This window comes from Mastigoproctus giganteus, chromosome 8 (genome assembly GCF_048544385.1).
Source record: "Mastigoproctus giganteus isolate SK-2022 chromosome 8, ASM4854438v1, whole genome shotgun sequence".
NCBI classification, from domain to species: domain Eukaryota; kingdom Metazoa; phylum Arthropoda; class Arachnida; order Uropygi; family Thelyphonidae; genus Mastigoproctus; species Mastigoproctus giganteus.
Window position 1 is genome coordinate 209099519 of NC_143582.1, and position 21223 is coordinate 209120741.

A 21223-nucleotide genomic window follows, 5' to 3' on the forward strand; every position below is an offset into this window, starting at 1 on the left:
TGCTCAAAACATCAAAGGCAGATATTGTTGGGATATCAGAGACGTGGTGTCACACAGATATAAGTAATGCGGAACTGGAATTTGGGGAATACAATGTGTATAGAAAGGATAGACAGGACAGGAGGGGAGGAGGGGTTATGCTATTAATTAAGAAACACATAAGGTCCAAGGAAGTGAAGCCAGTCGACATCGATGGACAGGGCAGTGTCGAGTCAGTTTGGTGTGACATAAGCATAGGGAAATCAAAATTGAGAGTAGGAGTGTGCTATAGGCCTAATGACTCTGATGAGTATAATAAGATATTGTACAGGGAAATAGAGTGGGCCAGTAAATCAGAGAGTCTTATAATGGGGGATTTTAATTTCCCAGATATTGACTGGAATTTGTGGGTTGGTCACTCGCACACTAGCAAGGCTTTTGTGGATTTATTGGATGATTGTTTTCTACATCAGCATGTTCGTGAGGCAACAAGAGGGAGCAATACTCTTGATCTGATTATCAGTAGTGATTCTTCATGCATTAAGAATCTGCAGATAAAGTAACCACTAGGTGGCAGTGATCACAGTGTGTTGAAGTGGGATTTACTCAAGGAGGTAACTACCATCAGAGGTAAAGGGAAGGGTTTTTGTTTTCGTAAAGGCGACTATGATGGTCTGAGACAGTATTTAAATTCTATACAGTGGGACAAACTGATGATGTTACCAACAGCGAACTCAAAATGGGAAGCATTCAAGGAACTAATCTTGGAGGCTACCAGGCTTTACATACCAACTAAGAAATATTGTTCAAGGTTTAGGCCTAAATGGTTGTCAGATGAACTAATGAGGCATGTGGCAGAGAAGAAAAATGCATGGGATACATACAAATTAATGGGTGACATGGAAGCCTATGATAGATATAAGTTGGTCTGTAACCAAGTCACAAAGGAGATTAGGCAGGCAAAGGCAGACTACGAAAAATCCTTGGCAAAGGATGCAAAGAAAAACAGAAAAGAGTTCTTTACATATTTAAACTCGAGAAGGAAAGGGATGAATCAGATTGGTCCACTGGATATTGATGGTTCAACAGTTGAGGATCCTGCTCAGGTGGCTAACAATCTAAACGAGTATTTTGCATCTACATTCACGCATGAGGAGTTATTCCAGAAGGAGAATGATGTAGGTAAAGTAAACATTGGCAGTGAGCTGGATGATTTTGTAATAACTGAGAGGAAAGTGGAGGAGAGATTGTTGAGGATAAACATAAAAAAGGCACCTGGGGTGGATGGGATCTATCCAGTTATATTAAAGGAGGCAGCAAAGGAAGTAAGCAAACCCCTAGCCATAATTATGAGAGCTTCTTTGGACTCAGGGGAGGTACCCATAGACTGGAGATGTGCAAATGTAACCCCAATTCACAAAGGAGGATCAAAGGCTGACACAAGTAATTATAGACCTGTTAGTTTAACTTCTGTTCCAGGTAAGTTAATGGAGGCACTGGTTAAAGAAGCACTGCAGGATCATCTAGACAAGAATTCAGTTATAGCTCAGACGCAGCATGGTTTTGTTAAGGGCAGGTCTTGCCTGACCAATTTGATTGGATACTATGATGTAGTCACAAAAGAACTGGATGCAGGGAATAACTTTGATATTATATATTTGGATCTTAGAAAGGCTTTTGATACTGCTGCACAAATTGGAGCAGTGTGGCATTGGAGGCAAATTGCTGCTATGGATAAGGGGATGGTTGAGTGGCAGAAGACAGAGAGTGGTAATCAACGGACACTGCTCAACGTGGACTAATGTTATTAGTGGAGTTCCTCAGGGTTCAGTGTTGGGTCCGTTGTTGTTTTCGGTGTTTATGAATGATATTGATGATGGGATATCAAGTTTAATGTCCAAGTTTGCAGATGATACAAAGGTTGGCAGGGTTGTTAAGGACACTACTGATGCTATGCTGCTGCAACAGGATCTGGAAAGGTTGAACAGATGGGCTGAGAGGTGGCAAATGAAGTTTAACATTGACAAATGTAAAGTACTACATATGGGAAACAGTAACCCCAGAGCAACGTATCAACTCTGTGGTACTACACTGACAGTGGTGGAGAATGAAAAGGACCTGGGGGTAATTGTGCAGACAGATATGAAGTTCTCTGAGCAGTGCAGATGAGCTGCAAGAGTAGCTCATGGTGTCTTGTCAATGATATACAGGAATTTTTCTAGCAGAGATAAGGAGGTGATTATTCCCTTGTATAAGGCAATGGTTAGGCCACATCTTGAGTACTGTATACAGGTCTGGAGGCCTCATTTCAAGAAGGATGTAGAGCTGCTGGAGCGGGTACAGAGAAGGGCAACAAGATTAGTGAATGGAACAAAGGGTTGCTCTTACGAAGAAAGGCTTAAGTTTTGCAAATTACAGAGTCTGGAGACTAGGCACCGGCGAGGTGATCTGATAGAGGTGTATAAGGCTTTGAATGGTTTGAGCATGCTCAATGCCAATGGGATTCTTCATCTTGCTCAGAATAATCACCTCAGAGGGCATAAATTCAAATTGAGGAAGGACGGATGTCGGATAGATGTGCGGAAATTTGCCTTTGGCCAGCGGGTGGTTGGTTGGTAGAACCGACTTCCATCACTTGTTGTTGAAGTTGATAGCCTAAACAAATTTAAGGCTCAACTGGACAGGTATTTTGAACGAACGGAGGGGTGAGATGGGAGTGGGGTTTTTTTTGTTTTTTTTTTGGCTGATGCTGAATAAGCTTGCTTTCTTGCATCATATGCCTCTACTAATGCTAATACTAATGCTAAACTGTTATGATGGCAAAAATGAAACTTGGCAATCTTCTTATCATGTGTGAGAAGTGAAAACACTTATTGAATATCTCTACAGTATAACTATTAACTTTCTCATATCAACTAAATTAACATATTAACTGTGAAACTAAAATTTAAACTTCTCATTTAAAATATATTTTAAATGAGAAGTATGAAAATTCTGCATAGTGTTAATAAGAGTATATGACTAAAAATTTTTCTTGATTAATTAATAACAATATGTTCTGAACTATTTCGGGAAATGTGAACCTGTTTAAATAGAAATGGATATATTTTGGTCCTTTGAACTTATCTGGTTTTACTGTAATTTGTATTACATTAAAGTGCTTTATACATTATCCATCCTGCATCCTGTGAGTAACCTTTTATGGTGAAACTGAAGCTGCTATTAGCAAGTCAAATCCAAGTGATCCTGACTAGAACAAAATGTGTGCTTTACATATTTTTCCGGCGCCTCCGTAGCCAGGTGGGAAGGAGCAGCAGTGTGTAGCACACAGTTTCTTGATTAGACCGGGGTTCGAGCCCATCACAACCAAATACGGAGGATGCGGAAAGGTCAGGGAATGACAATCGCATATCCCAGAGCAATATGGCCTTAGTTGCTAATGTTCCTAAATAACAAACAAACAACAAACAAACATATTCTTCAACTTAATATTGAGGATCTATCTACTGCAAAAAGATCCTTACTGGAAGTCTTAGCCTTCAGAGAACAAGCAGATATTATTTGCCTCCAAGAGACCCATGTAGACACTGCAGCATGTACTAGATTTACAATTACTGGATTTAAGATGATCAATTTCTATCTACATCCCAAATATGGAAGGGCAATTTATGCCAGATCTGATATCATTGGAGTTGAATCTATAAAAATCACTTCAGAACTTTACGACATGATTAAAGTTGGCCACTACATAATTTCAAATGTGTATAAGCCACCAGAAATCCCTTGGTCACCTGAAGTCCTACCAATTCTACTCCACCCTGCCATCTATGCTGGAGACTTTAATAGTCACCATGTTACATGGGGTTATAACTCTACAGACCATCATGGAGAACTCCTAGCAAATTGGGTTTCTGCAAGGGACTTGGGACTTGTATCTCCTTCATGATCCCAAACAACCTTCAACCATCTTCTCTGTATACTGGCAATGTGGCTCTTCTTCTGATCTTTCGTGGTCCACTACAAAAAATGGCCAGCCAAACCCAGCTCAAAATATAGTCTTGCAGAAAATACAGCACAGAAAACACCGCTTCATTGATATCAAAACCAATATTCCTGTTGTGAACACTTGCCTTAAAACATGTTAGAACTACAGGAAAGCTGACTGGTCAAGATATCAATCACTCTCTAATGCTTCTATTAGTTGCATTCCCCATAATATCTCAATAGAAAATGCTTACCATAGATTTAAAAATGCTATATTCAAGGCAGCAGTCCAGTCCATCCCCTGTGGATCAAGAAATACATTACATGCCTAAATAAGCATAGCACTGAACTGTTTCTCTGTTATTTTGGTTTTTAGGAGCATTAGCAACTAAGGCCATATTGCTCCGGGATATGCGGTGGTCATTCCCTGACCTTTCCGCATCCTCCGTATTTGGTGGTGACGGGCTCAAACCCCGGTCTAATCAAGAAGCGTGTGCTACACACTGCTGCTCCTTCCCACCTGGCTACGGAGGCGCCTATAACACTGAAATGCTGAAGAAGTTTGAAACCTCAGGTAATCCTGAAGATGGGAGATAAGCTTTTGAAGGAATTAGAAACTAATTGCAGAACACGTTGGGAGGAACTCATAACAGGCCTTTATATGCACAATCTAGCAGATAATCATGGTCCTTAATTAGAAATCTAGGTGGAACTGAGAGATCACTGCAAAATAACCAGTTGGTGACTCCAAACAAAATTGTTTCTCGTCTGTTGGCTACCGCTCACACTAAGCATAATAAGAATTTCGAGAAGGAAATCAAGGCCCTATGGAGAAAGTATAAGGGATCCATAAGAGATGGTGAAGAGAAATTTACTCTGTTTACAACTGAAGAAACCATGTCTGTTTGTTTGTTTGTTATTTGGTTTTTAGGAGCATTAGCAACTAAGGCCATATTGCTCCGGGATATGCGGTGGTCATTCCCTGACCTTTCCACATCCTCCGTATTTGGTGGTGACGGGCTCGAACCCCGGTCTAATCAAGAAGCGTGTGCTATGCACTGCTACTCCTTCCCACCTGGCTATGGAGGCGCAAGAAACCATGTCAGCACTATCAAAGATGAAATGCAATAAAGCCTATGGAATAGATAACATCTCCCCAGAGCTTCTCAAGAATCTTGGTCCTAAAGAACTAAATGGTTAGCCCATTTTCTATCTCTCATTGTCACTGAGAAGAGAATAACTAAGATATGGCTAAAAGCCAAAGTGACAGCCATCCCCAAACCAAGAAAGGATACCTCATTACCCTCTAGCTATCACCCCATTTCTCTATTGAGTTGCTGTTATAAACTTCTAGAAAGAATTATCTTACAACAAATTACATCCCATGTTGAAAATACTCTTCAGGTTGAACAGGCTGGATTTAGAACTAACAGAAGTATTTGCAACCAAGTCCTAGCCTTAACAACTTACATTGAGAATGGTTTCCATATTAAAGAAGACTGGAGCAGCCTTTTTAGATTTTACTGCTGCTCATGACACTATCTGGCATATGGGACTTCTATACAAACTGGCCCAAACACTACCATGCTGAACAGTGGAACCCATCGAGCTCCTCCTCAGAAACCGACAATTCCAGATTAATCTGGGAGATAAATGCAGTAGATGGAAAGCTCAAAAAATGGCCTGCCACAATGGTCAGTGTTAGCTCCAACCCTCTTTAACATCTTCGCAAATGATCTACCAAGAACAACAGCAAGGAAATTCTTATATGCAGATGTTAAAGAGGGTTGGAGCTAACACTGACCCTTGTGGCAAGCCAATTTTTTGAGCTTTTTATCTATATCATGCAGTAAGCAAATAAGAATTGAACATCCATTTAGACAACCTTCGTTTAAGACATGACGAGTATCCAAACTATCTTGGAATTACTCTGGATGGTACTCTGACCTACAAATGCCACTTGTTAAAAGTGAGAGATAAACTCCGGACAAGAAATAATTTATTGAGCATGCTTTCTGGATCAAGATGGGGAGCTAATGCCCATATTTTAAGAACTTCCAGCCAGTCTTGGACTTTGCTATCCCATTGCAGAGTATTGCTGTCCAGTTGGCAAAATTCTGACCACACAAACCTCGTTGACACCCAACTAAACCAATCACTGGCACAATGATGCCTACCAAAACTGAGTGGTTGCCAGTCTTTTCGAATATTGTCCCTCCCCATCTCCAAAGGCAAAACAAAAGACGGTTAAACAGCTGTGGCATATCCAAACTAGGACAGAGCTACCTCTGCATGATGACATCTGGAATGCACCTCCGCAAAGACTGAACAGCAGGCAACCAATCTGGAAAATGATCCTTCACTATTTGAACAAGATACCCCAACCCATGTTGCTTGGTAGAAAGAATTGGATCTTAATTCTAATCAGATCCCCAACTCCCATCTTATTAACAGAGGGGACAAACCTAGCAGGATTTGACCTTCCCAGAGATCTATGGAAGAAAATAAACTACTTTAGAAGTGATTGTTTTATGTGTGCCATATCAGAACATAGATGGGGCTTCAGGGATTCACCCCTCGGTGCTTGTGGAACTGTAGAAGATGCTTCACATATAATATCTGGCTGCACGTCCCAACAGGGCCTTGATGGAGGAATCACTGCTCTGCATAATTGTACCAATGAGGCATTCGAATGGCTTAATTCACTTTAATTTTTGGACTAGTTCAATTCCTATTTTTTTGTATTAGTTCCTGTTAATTCTTATTATTTAGCTGTCCTGTTTTATTTATTATTCATTTCAGATATTATTAATTATTGACTAATTACAACTTACAAATGTAATTTTTTAATTTTTGTAAACTTTGTGCACATATCTTTGTAGTCAAATGCATTTGAAATAAAACAAAATAAAATATAAAAAAATTATAACTTTTTTTTAATTGTAAGGATAAGGTAGAAGCAATCACAGCTGTAAGATATATTGTATATTTTTATCAAAGTTTTAGCTTCTGGAGTCAATTCTTCTCTCTAAACAGGGAGTCTAGAGACAAGGAATTCAGATAAAAAGTTTACACTAAAGAGAGCAGTTAGTCAATATCAGGTAGAAATGGAGAGGTTTCCCCTAAGGATTTTTTAGTACAGCAACATAAACAGCCAAAAAACATACAATTTATGGTCACAATATTTGCTATATTTAGCTGTGTATAAATGATGCATTGCACTAAAATACACACAGTCTAATCTCTTTTGCAGCTTGAGGCTTTAAGCCCTAATGCATTAGGGTCATAATATATATAATCCATACCAATCTGACAGAAGAGCAATTTACTGATCATCACAGCAAGCTGACTTAATGCAAATGAGAAACACAGAAGTATAAGAAAAAAAAGATTCACTGACTTACAGACTGGGCAAGATAAGGAGTACTGGTATGGGTGATCTCACTCTAGCAGATAAGCCCAATCTAGCTTCAGAGTTATACTAACAAATATTTTCAGGATTAAATAAAATAATAATAACTCATACCTAATTTTTTGTTTTGATTTACAGCAAGCGTTTCTTCTAACTCAGCCACTTTTGCTTGTGCTGCTCTCAACATTGCCCGCTTGCCCTCAAGAGCTTCAGTTGCAACTGCTAGTTCAGCTTCTGCAGTAGCTAAAGCTTCTTTTTTAGGAGCCACAACTTTGGCAACCCTAGAATGTGAGTTTAAAAATATAAGTGAAGATCAAATGCTTTGGCCATTGCTAATTTAAAATATGTAATCTTGCTTAACAAAGCTATTAAAAATAATAAGCATGAATAGAGGCCAATTAAAAAAAAAAGACAAACACTTTCAAATGTTCATGAAGCAGTAAACATGCAAAGTGACAGTAAGTTTACAAATACCAAAAAATAGATAAACTCTGAATCACCACCTCCCCACCTGGTGGTCATGACCTGTCATGTTTCCTCCCCACCAGGTGGGAAGGAAAAATGCTGTTAAAAGGAGCTCTCCAAGGGAAAGGCACCTAGACTACAATATAGGATTATAGCATAGGTGCCTAAGGGGTGCAGAAATAATTTTCCAAAGTTTTGTGCTCAAGCCAAATTAACAGAAACAACCTATTTTGGAGACCACTTACACTTAAATGGTCAAGTTCTGTAAATTTTACTGTTGATGCCTTAGTGTGAAAGGAAACAGAGAACTCATTAGAGATCCAAGTCTTGTAAACTTCCAGGTGATGCACCCTTAATCACACTTCAACAAATAACTGAGGTGTAGACTACAATTAAAAATTGTTCAAAAAAGAATGTAGTTTTGTTGGAGGGTCTATTACAGGGAAATGAGTGAAAACTTTACAATACAGGGTATCTTACTGGAGTGAAAATTAATTATGGAACAAACAGACTGTCAATTTTGAAAAGCTTTAATGAGAGTATTATTAGTTATGTGGGGACAAATGATACTAACAGCATGAAACAGTGACAGTAACTGCATGATATTAATTGCATGAAACAGTGACAGTAACTGCATAAACTAGTGATTTGGTGATTAAGTGTAAGGCACAGTGATAAAATGCCATGAGTTTTTTGAGCTATTAGCTAACTCTGCAGAGACTGTTTATCATAGAAAACTGTTCAATTCAATAATAATACTACTGCAATATCTCAGTTGAAGAAAACTTGTTAAAATACAAATAAACAAATGTTATATTCTGTTACCCTGATTTTCATTTAAACATAACGAAATAACAATCAAAAAGCTGTAAGGAGTTTCATTAAAAGTTGTATTTTAAGAACAGCTTCTTGCTTATACAGGATGATTTTCAAGTCTGTGAACCCATTGTGATCACATTGTGCTAAAGTGCGAGTCTGGGTGCGAGGTTTGCCTGTGCAGACATTGCTCCTTAAAGCTCTTCAAACAGAGAAGTTTTTCCTGATTTATTTTCTGCTTTATTAGTTTAAATTGTCATATTAACTTATTTTCTAGAGTAGCTTTATATTCCTAGTTACGATACTTAGTTTAAAGTTTAACTTAGACAGAGATTTCGTAGATATTACTTAGTATCGGTAACGGTATCAAATCCACGTGTCACAAATTGAACTAGAGGTCTTTTAACCAAATTTAGTCGATTTATTAACCAATTGTTATATCAAATTATCTTCTATAAGTAGATTATAGACCTAGGCAGGATCCTTAGTTTAGTCTAAATTGAGATAGCGAGATTTCGAAGCTAATCAATACTTACGAGTCCGTAGAAATACCGTTCGTGAATTCCCGCCATTTTTACACGATAGCATAAGCTTAGTGTAGTATACTGCATAATATAATATTGTCAATTAATCAGTAAATCTATTAATCTTGATAAACTTTATTGTCAATTAAATTGTATTTTTAACTCTATAAATATATATAACGACTTAATCGTAACAAATAATTAATACATAACTATAGTGGTACACGTGATACGGAAGTTGTATAAAGGGAACACTAGATACCGGAAAAAAAAAAAAAAAAAATATATATATATATATATATATAACATAACTGTTTTGGGATATAACTTAAGGATTTAATTTTTGTTTTAAATTTTATTGAATTAAATTGGAATCATGACTCTGACCAGAGCAGCAAAGCAAAAGGCTCAAGCTAATGGGAGTGCTGTGGTTCAGGGGAGAACTGAGGGGGGCAGTTGCCCTCTGAATCACAGTCTATTAAAATGCACTGTTTGCTTGATGTTTGCGGAGCAGTCGGGTACGGGACATGATACTGCCAAGGGGGATGTCTTTGTGTGTGCACGATGTAAGGAGTGCAAGGAAATCTGCCAACAACTCAGCGTTGTTATGGGCCTTTATGAGACCTTGAAGGACAGGGTGGATGCCCTCGAAGGAAATAAATTGAGGGGCCCATCAAGCTCTCAGCTGCCCACATCAACGCCAGAGCTTGCACTTGGTCATCAGGCAACACAGGGGCAGCCCCCTAGGCAGAATGCGCTGGTCCCACAGGAACTAGTAGTTATTGGTGACTCTATTGTCAGGGAAACGGGGAACATACTTTGTAAAAAGGATAGGTGGAATAGGACCAGGGTATGTCTGCCAGGGGCAAAGGTTGATGACGTTGTAGAGCGGATATCATCTTTTAAGGGCACAAAGGGTGATATAGTTGTACACGTTGGCACTAATGATATTAAGAGTAGGAGACCGGCGGAATTACTTAGCAAGTACAGGTCACTGTTGAAAAAAAGCCGTGAATTAGGGTTGAACTTGAAAGTGTCTGCAATTCTGCCCAGACACGATAGGAGGGAGTATATGATGAGAGCCCTGTCGATCAATTCGGCCCTGGAGGGATTGTGCAAGGCTCAAGGGGTAGAATTTTTTTCAGCCTGGACTGTACTTGTTAACAGGAGAGATTGCTTCTACAGGGATGGGATACACTTAAATAGAAAGGGTGCAAGAATTTTTGCTGATGCTGTCGAGGCAGTGTTAGGTGGGTCGGAAAACTGCTAGTTGGGGGGGATACAAGGACTAATAGATTAACAGTAGCCACTGGCAGAGGTGGAAGTGATTCTTGCACTGCTTCTATTCAAATGAGCAGAAGTCTGAAAAACAAGATGCAGGATATTTCAGAGACTGCTGGTAGTCATTGCGTTACAAGTAAACACATGGGTTGTGTTAGGGTAGCTAAGAATAGAAACAGGTGCATGTACACCTGCGTGTACACCAATGCTAGGAGTTTGGTAAATAAATTTGATGAATTTGAGGTATTGCTCAAAACATCAAAGGCAGATATTGTTGGGATATCAGAGACGTGGTGTCACACAGATATAAGTAATGCGGAACTGGAATTTGGGGAATACAATGTATATAGAAAGGATAGACAGGACAGGAGGGGAGGAGGGGTTATGATATTAATTAAGAAACACATAAAGTCAAAGGAAGTGAAGCCAGTTGACATCGATGGACAGGGCAGTGTCGAGTCAGTTTGGTGTGACATAAGCATAGGGAAATCAAAATTGAGAGTAGGAGTGTGCTATAGGCCTAATGACTCTGATGAGTATAATAATATATTGTACAGGGAAATAGAGTGGGCCAGTAAATCAGAGAGTCTTATAATGGGGGATTTTAATTTCCCAGATATTGACTGGAATTTGTGGGTTGGTCACTCGCACACTAGCAAGGCTTTTGTGGATTTATTGGATGATTGTTTTCTACATCAGCATGTTCGTGAGGCAACAAGAGGGAGCAATACTCTTGATCTGATTATCAGTAGTGATTCTTCATGCATTAAGAACCTGCAGATAAATGAACCACTAGGTGGCAGTGATCACAGTGTGTTGAAGTGGGATTTACTCAAGGAGGTAACTACCATCAGAGGTAAAGGGAAGGGCTTTTGTTTTCGTAAAGGCGACTATGATGGTCTGAGACAGTATTTAAATTCTATACAGTGGGACCAACTGATGATGTTACCAACAGCAAACTCAAAATGGGAAGCATTCAAGGAACTAATCTTGGTGGCTACCAGGCTTTACATACCAACTAAGAAATATTGTTCAAGGTTTAGGCCTAAATGGTTGTCAGATGGACTAATGAGACATGTGGCAGAGAAGAAAAATGCATGGGATACATACAAATTAATGGGTGACATGGAAGCCTATGATAGATATAAGTTGGTCTGTAACCAAGTCACAAAGGAGATTAGGCAGGCAAAGGCAGACTACGAAAAATCCTTGGCAAAGGATGCAAAGAAAAACAGAAAGGAGTTCTTTACATACTTGAACTCGAGAAGGAAAGGGATGAATCAGATTGGTCCACTGGATATTGATGGTTCAACAGTTGAGGATCCTGCTCAGGTGGCTAACAATCTAAACGAGTATTTTGCATCTACATTCACGCATGAGGAGTTATTCAGGAAGGAGAATGATGTAGGTAAAGTAAACATTGGCAGTGAGCTGGATGATTTTGTAATAACCGAGAGGAAAGTGGAGGAGAGATTGTTGAGGATAAACATAAAAAAGGCACCTGGGGTGGATGGGATCTATCCAGTTATATTAAAGGAGGCAGCAAAGGAAGTATGCAAACCCCTAGCCATAATTATGAGAACTTCTTTGGACTCAGGGGAGGTACCCATAGACTGGAGATGTGCAAATGTAACCCCAATTCACAAAGGAGGATCAAAGGCTGACACAAGTAATTATAGACCTGTTAGTTTAACTTCTGTTCCAGGTAAATTAATGGAGGCACTGGTTAAAGAAGCACTGCAGGATCATCTAGACAAGAATTCAGTTATAGCTCAGACGCAGCATGGTTTTGTTAAGGGCAGGTCTTGCCTGACCAATTTGATTGGATACTATGATGTAGTCACAAAAGAACTGGATGCAGGGAATAACTTTGATATTATATATTTGGATCTCAGAAAGGCTTTTGATATTGTTGCACATGGAAGACTGCTGCACAAATTGGAGCAGTGTGGCATTGGAGGCAAATTGCTGCTATGGATAAGGGGATGGTTGAGTGGCAGAAGACAGAGAGTGGTAATCAATGGACACTGCTCAACGTGGACTAATGTTATTAGTGGAGTTCCTCAAGGTTCAGTGTTGGGTCCATTGTTGTTTTCGGTGTTTATGAATGATATTGATGATGGGATATCAAGTTTAATGTCTAAGTTTGCAGATGATACAAAGGTTGGCAGGGTCGTTAAGGACACTACTGACGCTATGCTGCTGCAACAGGATCTGGAAAGGTTGAACAGATGGGCTGAGAGGTGGCAAATGAAGTTTAACATTGACAAATGTAAAGTACTACATATGGGTAACAGTAACCCCAGAGCAATGTATCAACTCTGCGGTACTACACTGACAGTGGTGGAGAATGAAAAGGACCTGGGGGTAATTGTGCAGGCAGATATGAAGTTCTCTGAGCAGTGCAGACGAGCTGCAAGAGTAGCTCATGGTGTCTTGTCAATGATATACAGGAATTTTTCTAGCAGGGATAAGGAGGTGATTATTCCCTTGTATAAGGCAATGGTTAGGCCACATCTTGAGTACTGTATACAGGTCTGGAGGCCTCATTTCAAGAAGGATGTAGAGCTGCTGGAACGGGTACAGAGAAGGGCAACAAGATTAGTAAATGGAACAAAGGGTTGCTCTTACGAAGAAAGGCTTAAGTTTTGCAAATTACAGAGTCTGGAGACTAGGCACCGGCGAGGTGATCTGATAGAGGTGTATAAGGCTTTGAATGGTTTGAGCATGCTCAATGCCAATGGGATTCTTCATCTTTCTCAGAATAATCACCTCAGAGGGCATAAATTCAAATTGAGGAAGGACGGATGTCGGATAGATGTGCGGAAATTTGCCTTTGGCCAGCGGGTGGTTGGTTGGTGGAACCGACTTCCATCACTTGTTGTTGAAGTTGATAGCCTAAACAAATTTAAAGCTCAACTGGACAGGTATTTCGACCGAACGGAGGGGTGAAATGGGAGAGGGTTTTTTTTTTTTTTTTTTTGGCTGATGCTGAATAAGCTTGCTTTCTTGCATCATATGCCTCTACTAATGCTAATGCTAATGCTAACCCATACAATTTGCAAGTGTGCACACACATATACACATCTCTAGTTATACTTGCAAAAAGAACATTGTATTATTTGGTTTTGAATATTCTGCACTTATATATAATATATATATATAAACTTCATCCGAGTCCCATTCTAAAGTGAGGTTTGCCTGCTCAGAACTGCCTGGATAACTGTGATCTGATATTTCACATCATCATTAAGTTTATTTAGTTTATTATTAACTAAATGTAATATATAGTTTATTAATTAATTTAATCAATAGGCCAGGAAACATCCTGTCTGTTAACTTTAATCTGCTATATAACAAGTATAAGAGAAGGATCAAGCCTGGTACTGTTGAAGTGGGGGGGGGGGGGGTGCAACCCAATGTTCTCTCAGAGATATGGAGTAGGCCAAATGTTATTGAACAATTCAATAAATGAATTCAGGGTTCAGGGACCTAATAAAGATAATTCTGAGATTGTTGTAGATTTGAGAATGTTAAGCATTTCCACAATACAGAATAGCAAAAACCTGTTTTAACATTTGTCATTTTTAACATTATATTCCACTGATAGTATTCTTTTTGCTATTGCAGCAGTGGATCAAATTGGGAACGAGAGTAGCCTTGTGCAGGCAAAGTTTTACAGCTCCTGAAAATAGAGAAATTTTTTCTGTTTTATTAGCTTAAATTGGCATATTAACTTATTTTCTAGAGTAGATTTATATTCCTAGTTACAATACTTATTTTAAATTTTAACTTAGATAAGAGATTTTGTAGGTTATTACTTAGTATCAGTAAGGATATCCAATCCATGTGTTTACAACTATTACAGCTCCGCGGAATGGGAAGTTTTTTTTGGCCATATTTAGCCGCTTTATTGACTAATTGTTATATTAAATTATTTTCTATAAGTAGCTTATAGACCTAGTCAAGATCCTTGGTTTATTCTCATTTGAGACAGAGAGATTTTGGAAGTTAATTAATATTTAAGTGTCTGTAGATTTACTGTTCGTTACTTGCCGCCACTGTTAATATGATACGTTATATCCCGAACTAGATAGTGTTAGCTTAGTATAGCATAGTATAGTATATAATATTATCAATTAATCAGTAAAATTTATTAATCTTGTTAAATTTCTTTGTCAATTAAATTGTACTTTTTAACTAAATACATATAACGATTTTACAAACGTAATATAACTAGGGCACCTGAGTAGCCAGGTGGGCAGGAGCAGCAGTGCGTAGCACACACTTCTTGATTAGACCAGGGTTCGAGCCCGTGATCACCAAATATGGAGGATGCAGAAAGGTCAGGGAATGACCACCGCATATCCCCGGAGCAATATGGCCTTAGTTGATAATGCTCCTAAAAACTAAATAACAATAAAAAAAAAAAAAAAAAACAAGTAACATAATTAATTAATACCAGTGCTTTTTTTGGTACAGCATACCGGCACCTTTATTAACAGTGACGTGTGACATTTCAATGCAGTGCACTTTGAAATTTGTAATATTCCGTAAATTTTTTTCACATGATTATCTACTATTCAAATAAGCTTAAAATTATTTAACTTTTACATTTTTCACTGTCTATTGTTAAGATATTTTCTATATAAAACTGTATAACCATTTTTATAATTTTAATTACTCAGTCAGACTCTGTTTAATTATTTTGAATTCCCCTCGAAGTTACATTTAAAATAGTTTCCGCTGAGCCAGAAAATTTTCATATAGCGAACGGATTAGGAGAGAATTAACTCGATATGCCCTGTTCGCATTTCTGGCCTTCAGCCAATTTAGGCAATTAGTGCTGCTGCACGAATTAAGAGAGATGGAGGGATTACTATTCTGCAACTTAGTGGTACCTGGTAAAAACTATGCAACTACCCGCTCCACATACAGAGAAGTTGGGCTGGTCTGCAGTGAGCACACAGAGTAGTAACGTATCTTACTTCTCTGTGAGTGAGCAGATCAAGGTGTACTCCCAATGGGCTCTGGTCCACCTTCTATTGCAGTGGTGTCCAAACATTTCCCGTACAGGGGCCATATTCAAAAAAATTCAAAGTTAGATTTCTTTAGTGTGTTACATTTTCCATATCTTGTTGCATGTAAAAGTAAAATTGAAAATATTCGAAAATTTTATTAAGTACAATACACAATTATATTTACTGAACAAAACATTTAATGAGATTTTTTTTGATAATTAACAAAATTAAAAATGCTGTTTTAGTTCACTTTCCGGGTGGGCCATAGGTACGACACCTTCGTGAATCAACTGTAAGCCCCCGTTCGAGAATTACAAAAGTGATTTTCTTTTACCCCGGCAAATAATCATCTGTTGTTTTGCGGAAGTGCAATATCCACATTTTTTCGTAAATTTTCCCTATCTCTGTTTACCTGGTCACAGTACCTGAATATCCGAATAACACTGACATTTTGGACAGTTTCAAAAAAAAAAAAAAAAAAAAAAATTCAAATTTAAGAACTAGTGACAATACCGATGACAAGAGAAGAAAACGAGGACAACGAAGGTATTCAACTTTCTAAGCATGAATTGTTGGTATTTGGTGAAAATGAAGTTAAAAAATTGTCAATGAGGTTAGTTAAATGCAATTCGTGGATTTCGGGGGTACCTAATTGTAAAGATGGTTTCGGAAGAATTGAAGAATTTGATGGACGCTCTGAGTACAATACCAATTTCATCGAGTGAACGTGAATGAGGATTTTTACAAATGAATCTGGTTGTCAGCCCAACCAGAGTTTCGTTGATGACAAAAACAGTTTCTTCACTACTGTTTCTTAAAATTGTATGCCCACCGCTGACCAGCTTTAATCCAGCAAAATATGTCGATTTGTGGCTGCTTTGGAAACGTCATTCAGCAACCGACACACAAAGAGGAAGAAAAGAAGTTGGCATAGGGTGTCGGATGAAAAATTAATAAAATTTTGGAATATTCTATGAAAACTTTATTATAAAATTATTTTTACTTATGTTATTTATTTTTCTTATTATTTTTGGGAGCCATAGTCTAATGAAGGATCCTTAAATGTCACTTGGTTGTCTGCCTGTCCGTCCATCTGTCACAGCATTGTATCTCTGGAACCACTCAACCTATTGACTAGAAATTTTGCATGGGTTTGCACATCAAGTGGGCCAACATAATGCCATATTGATCACTGTCTGAGAAATATGAGGGGGGGTTAAAATGTGGGGGGTTAAAAATGTTGTTGACAACCTATAGCTACACCGTTGGAAAGAACTCAACGAGTACTTTTAAAATTAAAAATGGTGGCGCCAGACAGGAAAATGTGAGTAATTTTCGTGTCCCCCTCTATTTCCGTCGCTAATGGAGCTAAAAATTTAAAAATCACATTAGCTATGTGTTATTCGATACTTATCAAGGGAAAACTATTCCAATTGAAATCTATCATTTATAATTAAATGATAAATTATAAATTATATATGTGTTAAAATTAAAAAACCAAAGTTTTATTGCACTTCAATAGCGCACTTCTTTGTACTAAGTAACTCTCCTTTTGGTGACAAAAAGGTTACTAAACAGTTAGTTAATAATTCTAAAAAGGTCATTTATAAATTTTGCGACCAGAAGTATTTTTAACAATTTTCAAAGCTGGAGTTGTCCCGACGAGGAGATACTCAGAGAGCCAGTGTTGAGGTAGAGAGGCACCTGCACAGAGTCTTGCACGGCCCTCACCTGCCAATCGCTCCTCCCCCAAGACGTTATCGCTTCTCCAGGAAAAAAGTCAGAGTCGCTTGGCGCCTCCATAGCCAGGTGGGCAGGAATGGCAGTGCGTAGCACACGCTTCTTGATTACACCGGGGTTCGAGCCTGTGACCACCAAATACGGAGGATGCGGAAAGGTCAGGGAATAACCACCACATATCCCCAGAGCAATATGGCCTTAGTTGCTAATGCTCCTAAAAACCAAATAACAACAACAGAGTTGCTTCTTCCACCCTTGGCATTCACAACTGGAAAGACTTAAATAGGAAACGTTTTCTTTATTTCCTCAGTTTTAGGCCAAGCTGGGGTACTAGAAACTTTTTACAGTTACCATAAAGCTCTCTATTTGAGATAATATAATAACGATCATTCGTGTCATCCATCGGTCAACTACTGAGTGCCCGGCACTCAGTAGTTGACCGATTTATTTACTTATTTTATTCACATTTTACTTATTTTTCTATATATACTTGAATAATTAATTTATACTTAATAAACTGTTTAATATACTAAATTTGTTGTTATTATTCCAAAAACATTACTACGAAAGTAACAATATCGGGAAAAAAAATTTTAGAGTACTTTTCGATTTTTCCTGATAGTAAAGTACGAGTACCAGCACCTATTTTTTTACAAAAAAAGCACCGATTAATACGGAAGTTATATAAATGGAACGTGGAAATAATACTCGATACTGAAAAAAAAAAAAATAATAATATATCTTGTCTTGCCGCACTGCTGGTATTATTTTGTTTTATTTTAAACCTTATTCTAATTTATATGACTATATATATAGATATACACATAGTGTTATAACTGTGTTCAGATACAAGCTTAGGGTTATAATTTTATACTGAAATTGAAATTTGATTGAAATTAAATCGAAATCATGACTCAGACCAGAGCAACAAAGCAAAAGGCTCAAGCTAATAGGAGTGCTGTTGCTCAGGGGAGAACTGAGGGGGACAGTTGCCCTCTGAATCACAGCCTTTTAAAATGCACTGCTTGCTTGATGTTTGTGGAGCAATCGGGTATGGGACATGATATTGCCATGGGGGATGTTTTTGTGTGTGCATGATGTAAGGAGTGTGAGAAAATCAGGCAACAACTCAGCATTGTTATGGGCCTATATGACAGCTTGAAGAACAGGGTGGATGCCCTCGAAGGATCAAAATTGAGGAGCCCATCAAGCTTTCAGCTGCCCAAATCAATGCCAGAGTTTTCACTTGATCATCATGCAACACAGCGGCAACCCCTAAGACAGAATGCGGTGGTCCCAGGAACTAGTAGTTCTTGGTGACTATTTTCAGGGAAACGGGGAACATGGTATGTAAAAAGGATAGGTGGAACAGGACCAGGGTATGTCTGCTAGGGGCAAAGGCTGATGACATTGTAGAGCGGATATCATCTTTTAAGGGGACAAAAGGTGATACTGTTGTACATGTTGCACTAATGAATAATTAATTTATACTTAATAAACTGTTTAATATAATAAATTTGTTGTTATTAAGAGTAGGAGACCGGTGGAATTTTACTTAACAAGTACAAGTCACTTTTGAAAAAAAGCAGTGAATTAGTATTGAATTTGAAAGTGTCTGCAATTCTGACCAGATATGATAGGAAGGAGTATATGATGAGAGCCTTGTCGATCAATTCGGCCCTGGAAAGATTGTGCAAGGCTCAAGGGGTAGAATTTTTTTCAGCCTTGTCTGTACTTGTTAACAAGAGAGACTTCTTCTACAGGGATGGGATACACTTAAATAGAAAGGGCGCAAGAATATTTGCTGATGCTTTGAGACAGTGTTAGGTGGGTCAGAAAACTGCTAGCTTGGGGGAATATGAGGACTAATAGATTAACAGTAGCCACTGGTGGTGAAAGTGATTCTGGCACTCTTTCTATTGGAGCAGCAGCCTGGAAAACAAGATGTAGGGTATTTCAGAGACTGGTGGGAGTCATTGCGGTAAACGTAAACACACGGGTTGTGTTAAAGTAGCTAAGAATAGAAACAGGTGCATGTATACTTGCGTATACACCAATGCTAGGAGATTGGTAAATAAATTTGATGAATTTCAGGTATTGCTCAAAACATCAAAGGCAGATATTGTTGGGATATCAGAGACATGGTGTCACACAGATATAAGGAATGCAGAACTGTAATTTGGGGAGTACACATTGTACTCCCCAAAGGATTGACAGGATAGGAAGGGAGGAGAGGTTATGCTATTAGTTAAGAAAAACATAAAATCCAACAAAGTGAAGCCAGTCGACATCGCTGGTCAGTGCAGTGCTGAGTCTGTTTGGTGTGGCATAAGCATTGAGAGATCAAAATTGAGAGTAGAAGTGTGTTATAGGCCTAATGACTCTGATGAGTATAATAAGAAACTGTACAGGGAAATAGAGTGGGCCAGTAAATCAGAGAGTCTTATAATGGGGGATTTTAATTTCCCAGATATTAACTGGAATTTGTAGATTGGCCACCACATTAGCAAGACTTTTGTGGACTTATTGGATGATTGTTTTCTACATCAGCTTGTTTTGGAGGCAACTAGAGGGAGTATTACTCTTGATCTGATTATCAGTAGTGATTCTTCATGCATTAAGAATCTGCAGATAAAGGAACCACTAAATAAATAAATAATCTGTTTATACTCCGGGACGACCAAAGGTCAGAGGAGTTCACAAGGTAGACAGAATACAAAAAACGGCACCATATTCAGCAGTCACAGGCTTGAACCCCGGTCACTCAAGGCACGTGTACTTATGCACCCACATGCCTGACCACTAGGCTACGGCGGCCAGCACTAGGTGGCAGTGATCACAGTGTGGTGAAGTGAGATTTACTCAAAGAATTATCTACCATCAGGGGTAAAGGGAATAACTTTGATATTATATATTTGGATCTTAGAAAGGCATTTGATACTGTTGCACATAGAAGACTGCTGAACAAATTGGAGCAGTGTGGCATTGGAGGAAAATTGCTGCTATGGATAAAGGGATGGTTGAGTGGGAATAGACAGAGAGTGGTAATCAATGGACACTGCTCATTGTGGACTAACGTTATTAGTACAGTCCCTGAGGGTTCGTTGTTGTTTTCTGTATTTATAAATGATATATTGATGATGGTATATCAAGCTTAATGTCCAAGTTTGCAGATGATACAAAGGTTGGCAGGGTTGTTAAGGACACTAATGACAGTATACTGCACTGAACTGCCAACAGGATCTAGAAAAGTTGAGCAGATGGGCTGAGAAATGGCAAATGAAGTTTAACATTGACAAATGTAAAGTACTACATATGGGAAACGGTAACCCCAGAGCAACGTATCAACTCTGTGGTACTACACTGACAGTGGTAGAGAATGAAAAGGACCTGGGGGTGATTGTGCACGCAGATATGAAGTTTTCTGAGCAGTGCAGACAGGCTGCAAGAGTAGCTCATTGATGTCTTGTCAATGATATACAGGAATTTTTCTAGCAGGGATAAGAAGGTGATTATTCCCTTGTATAAGGCAATGGTCAGGCCACACCTTGAGTACTGCATGCAGGTCTGGAGACCTCAATTCAAGAAGGATGTAGAGCTGCTGGAACAAGTACAGAGAAGGGCAACAAGATTAGTGAATGGAACAAAGGCTTACGAAGAAAGGCTTAAGTTTTGCAAATTACAGTGTTTGGAGACTAGGCACATGCTCAATGCCGATGGGATTCTTCCTCTTGCTCAGAATAAACACCTGAGAGGGCATAAATTCAAATTGAGGAAAGACAGATGTAGGATAGATGTGCGGAAATTTGCCTTTAGCCAGCGGATAGTTGGTTGGTGGAACAGACTTCCATCCCTTGTTGTGGAAGTTGATATCCTATATAAATTTAAGGCTCAGCTGGACAGGTATTTCGAACGAACAGAGGGGTGAAATGGAAGTGTTTTTTTTTTTTTTTTTGGCTGATGCTGCATAAGCTTGCTTTCTTGAATCATATGCCTTTACT

General features: G+C 38.6%; 1 protein-coding gene across 1 annotated transcript in view; it reads right to left on the minus strand.

Annotated features, from left to right (window-relative positions):
* Dhc36C (Dynein heavy chain at 36C) overlaps nucleotides 1–21223 on the minus strand; it is a 592122-nt gene that overhangs the window by 212015 nt on the left and 358884 nt on the right. Inside the window, exon 38 of the mRNA XM_090380456.1 lies at nucleotides 7490–7656. Within this exon, the coding sequence (XP_090236582.1) occupies nucleotides 7490–7656 (167 nt within the window). The remainder of the gene's footprint in view (nucleotides 1–7489; nucleotides 7657–21223) is intronic.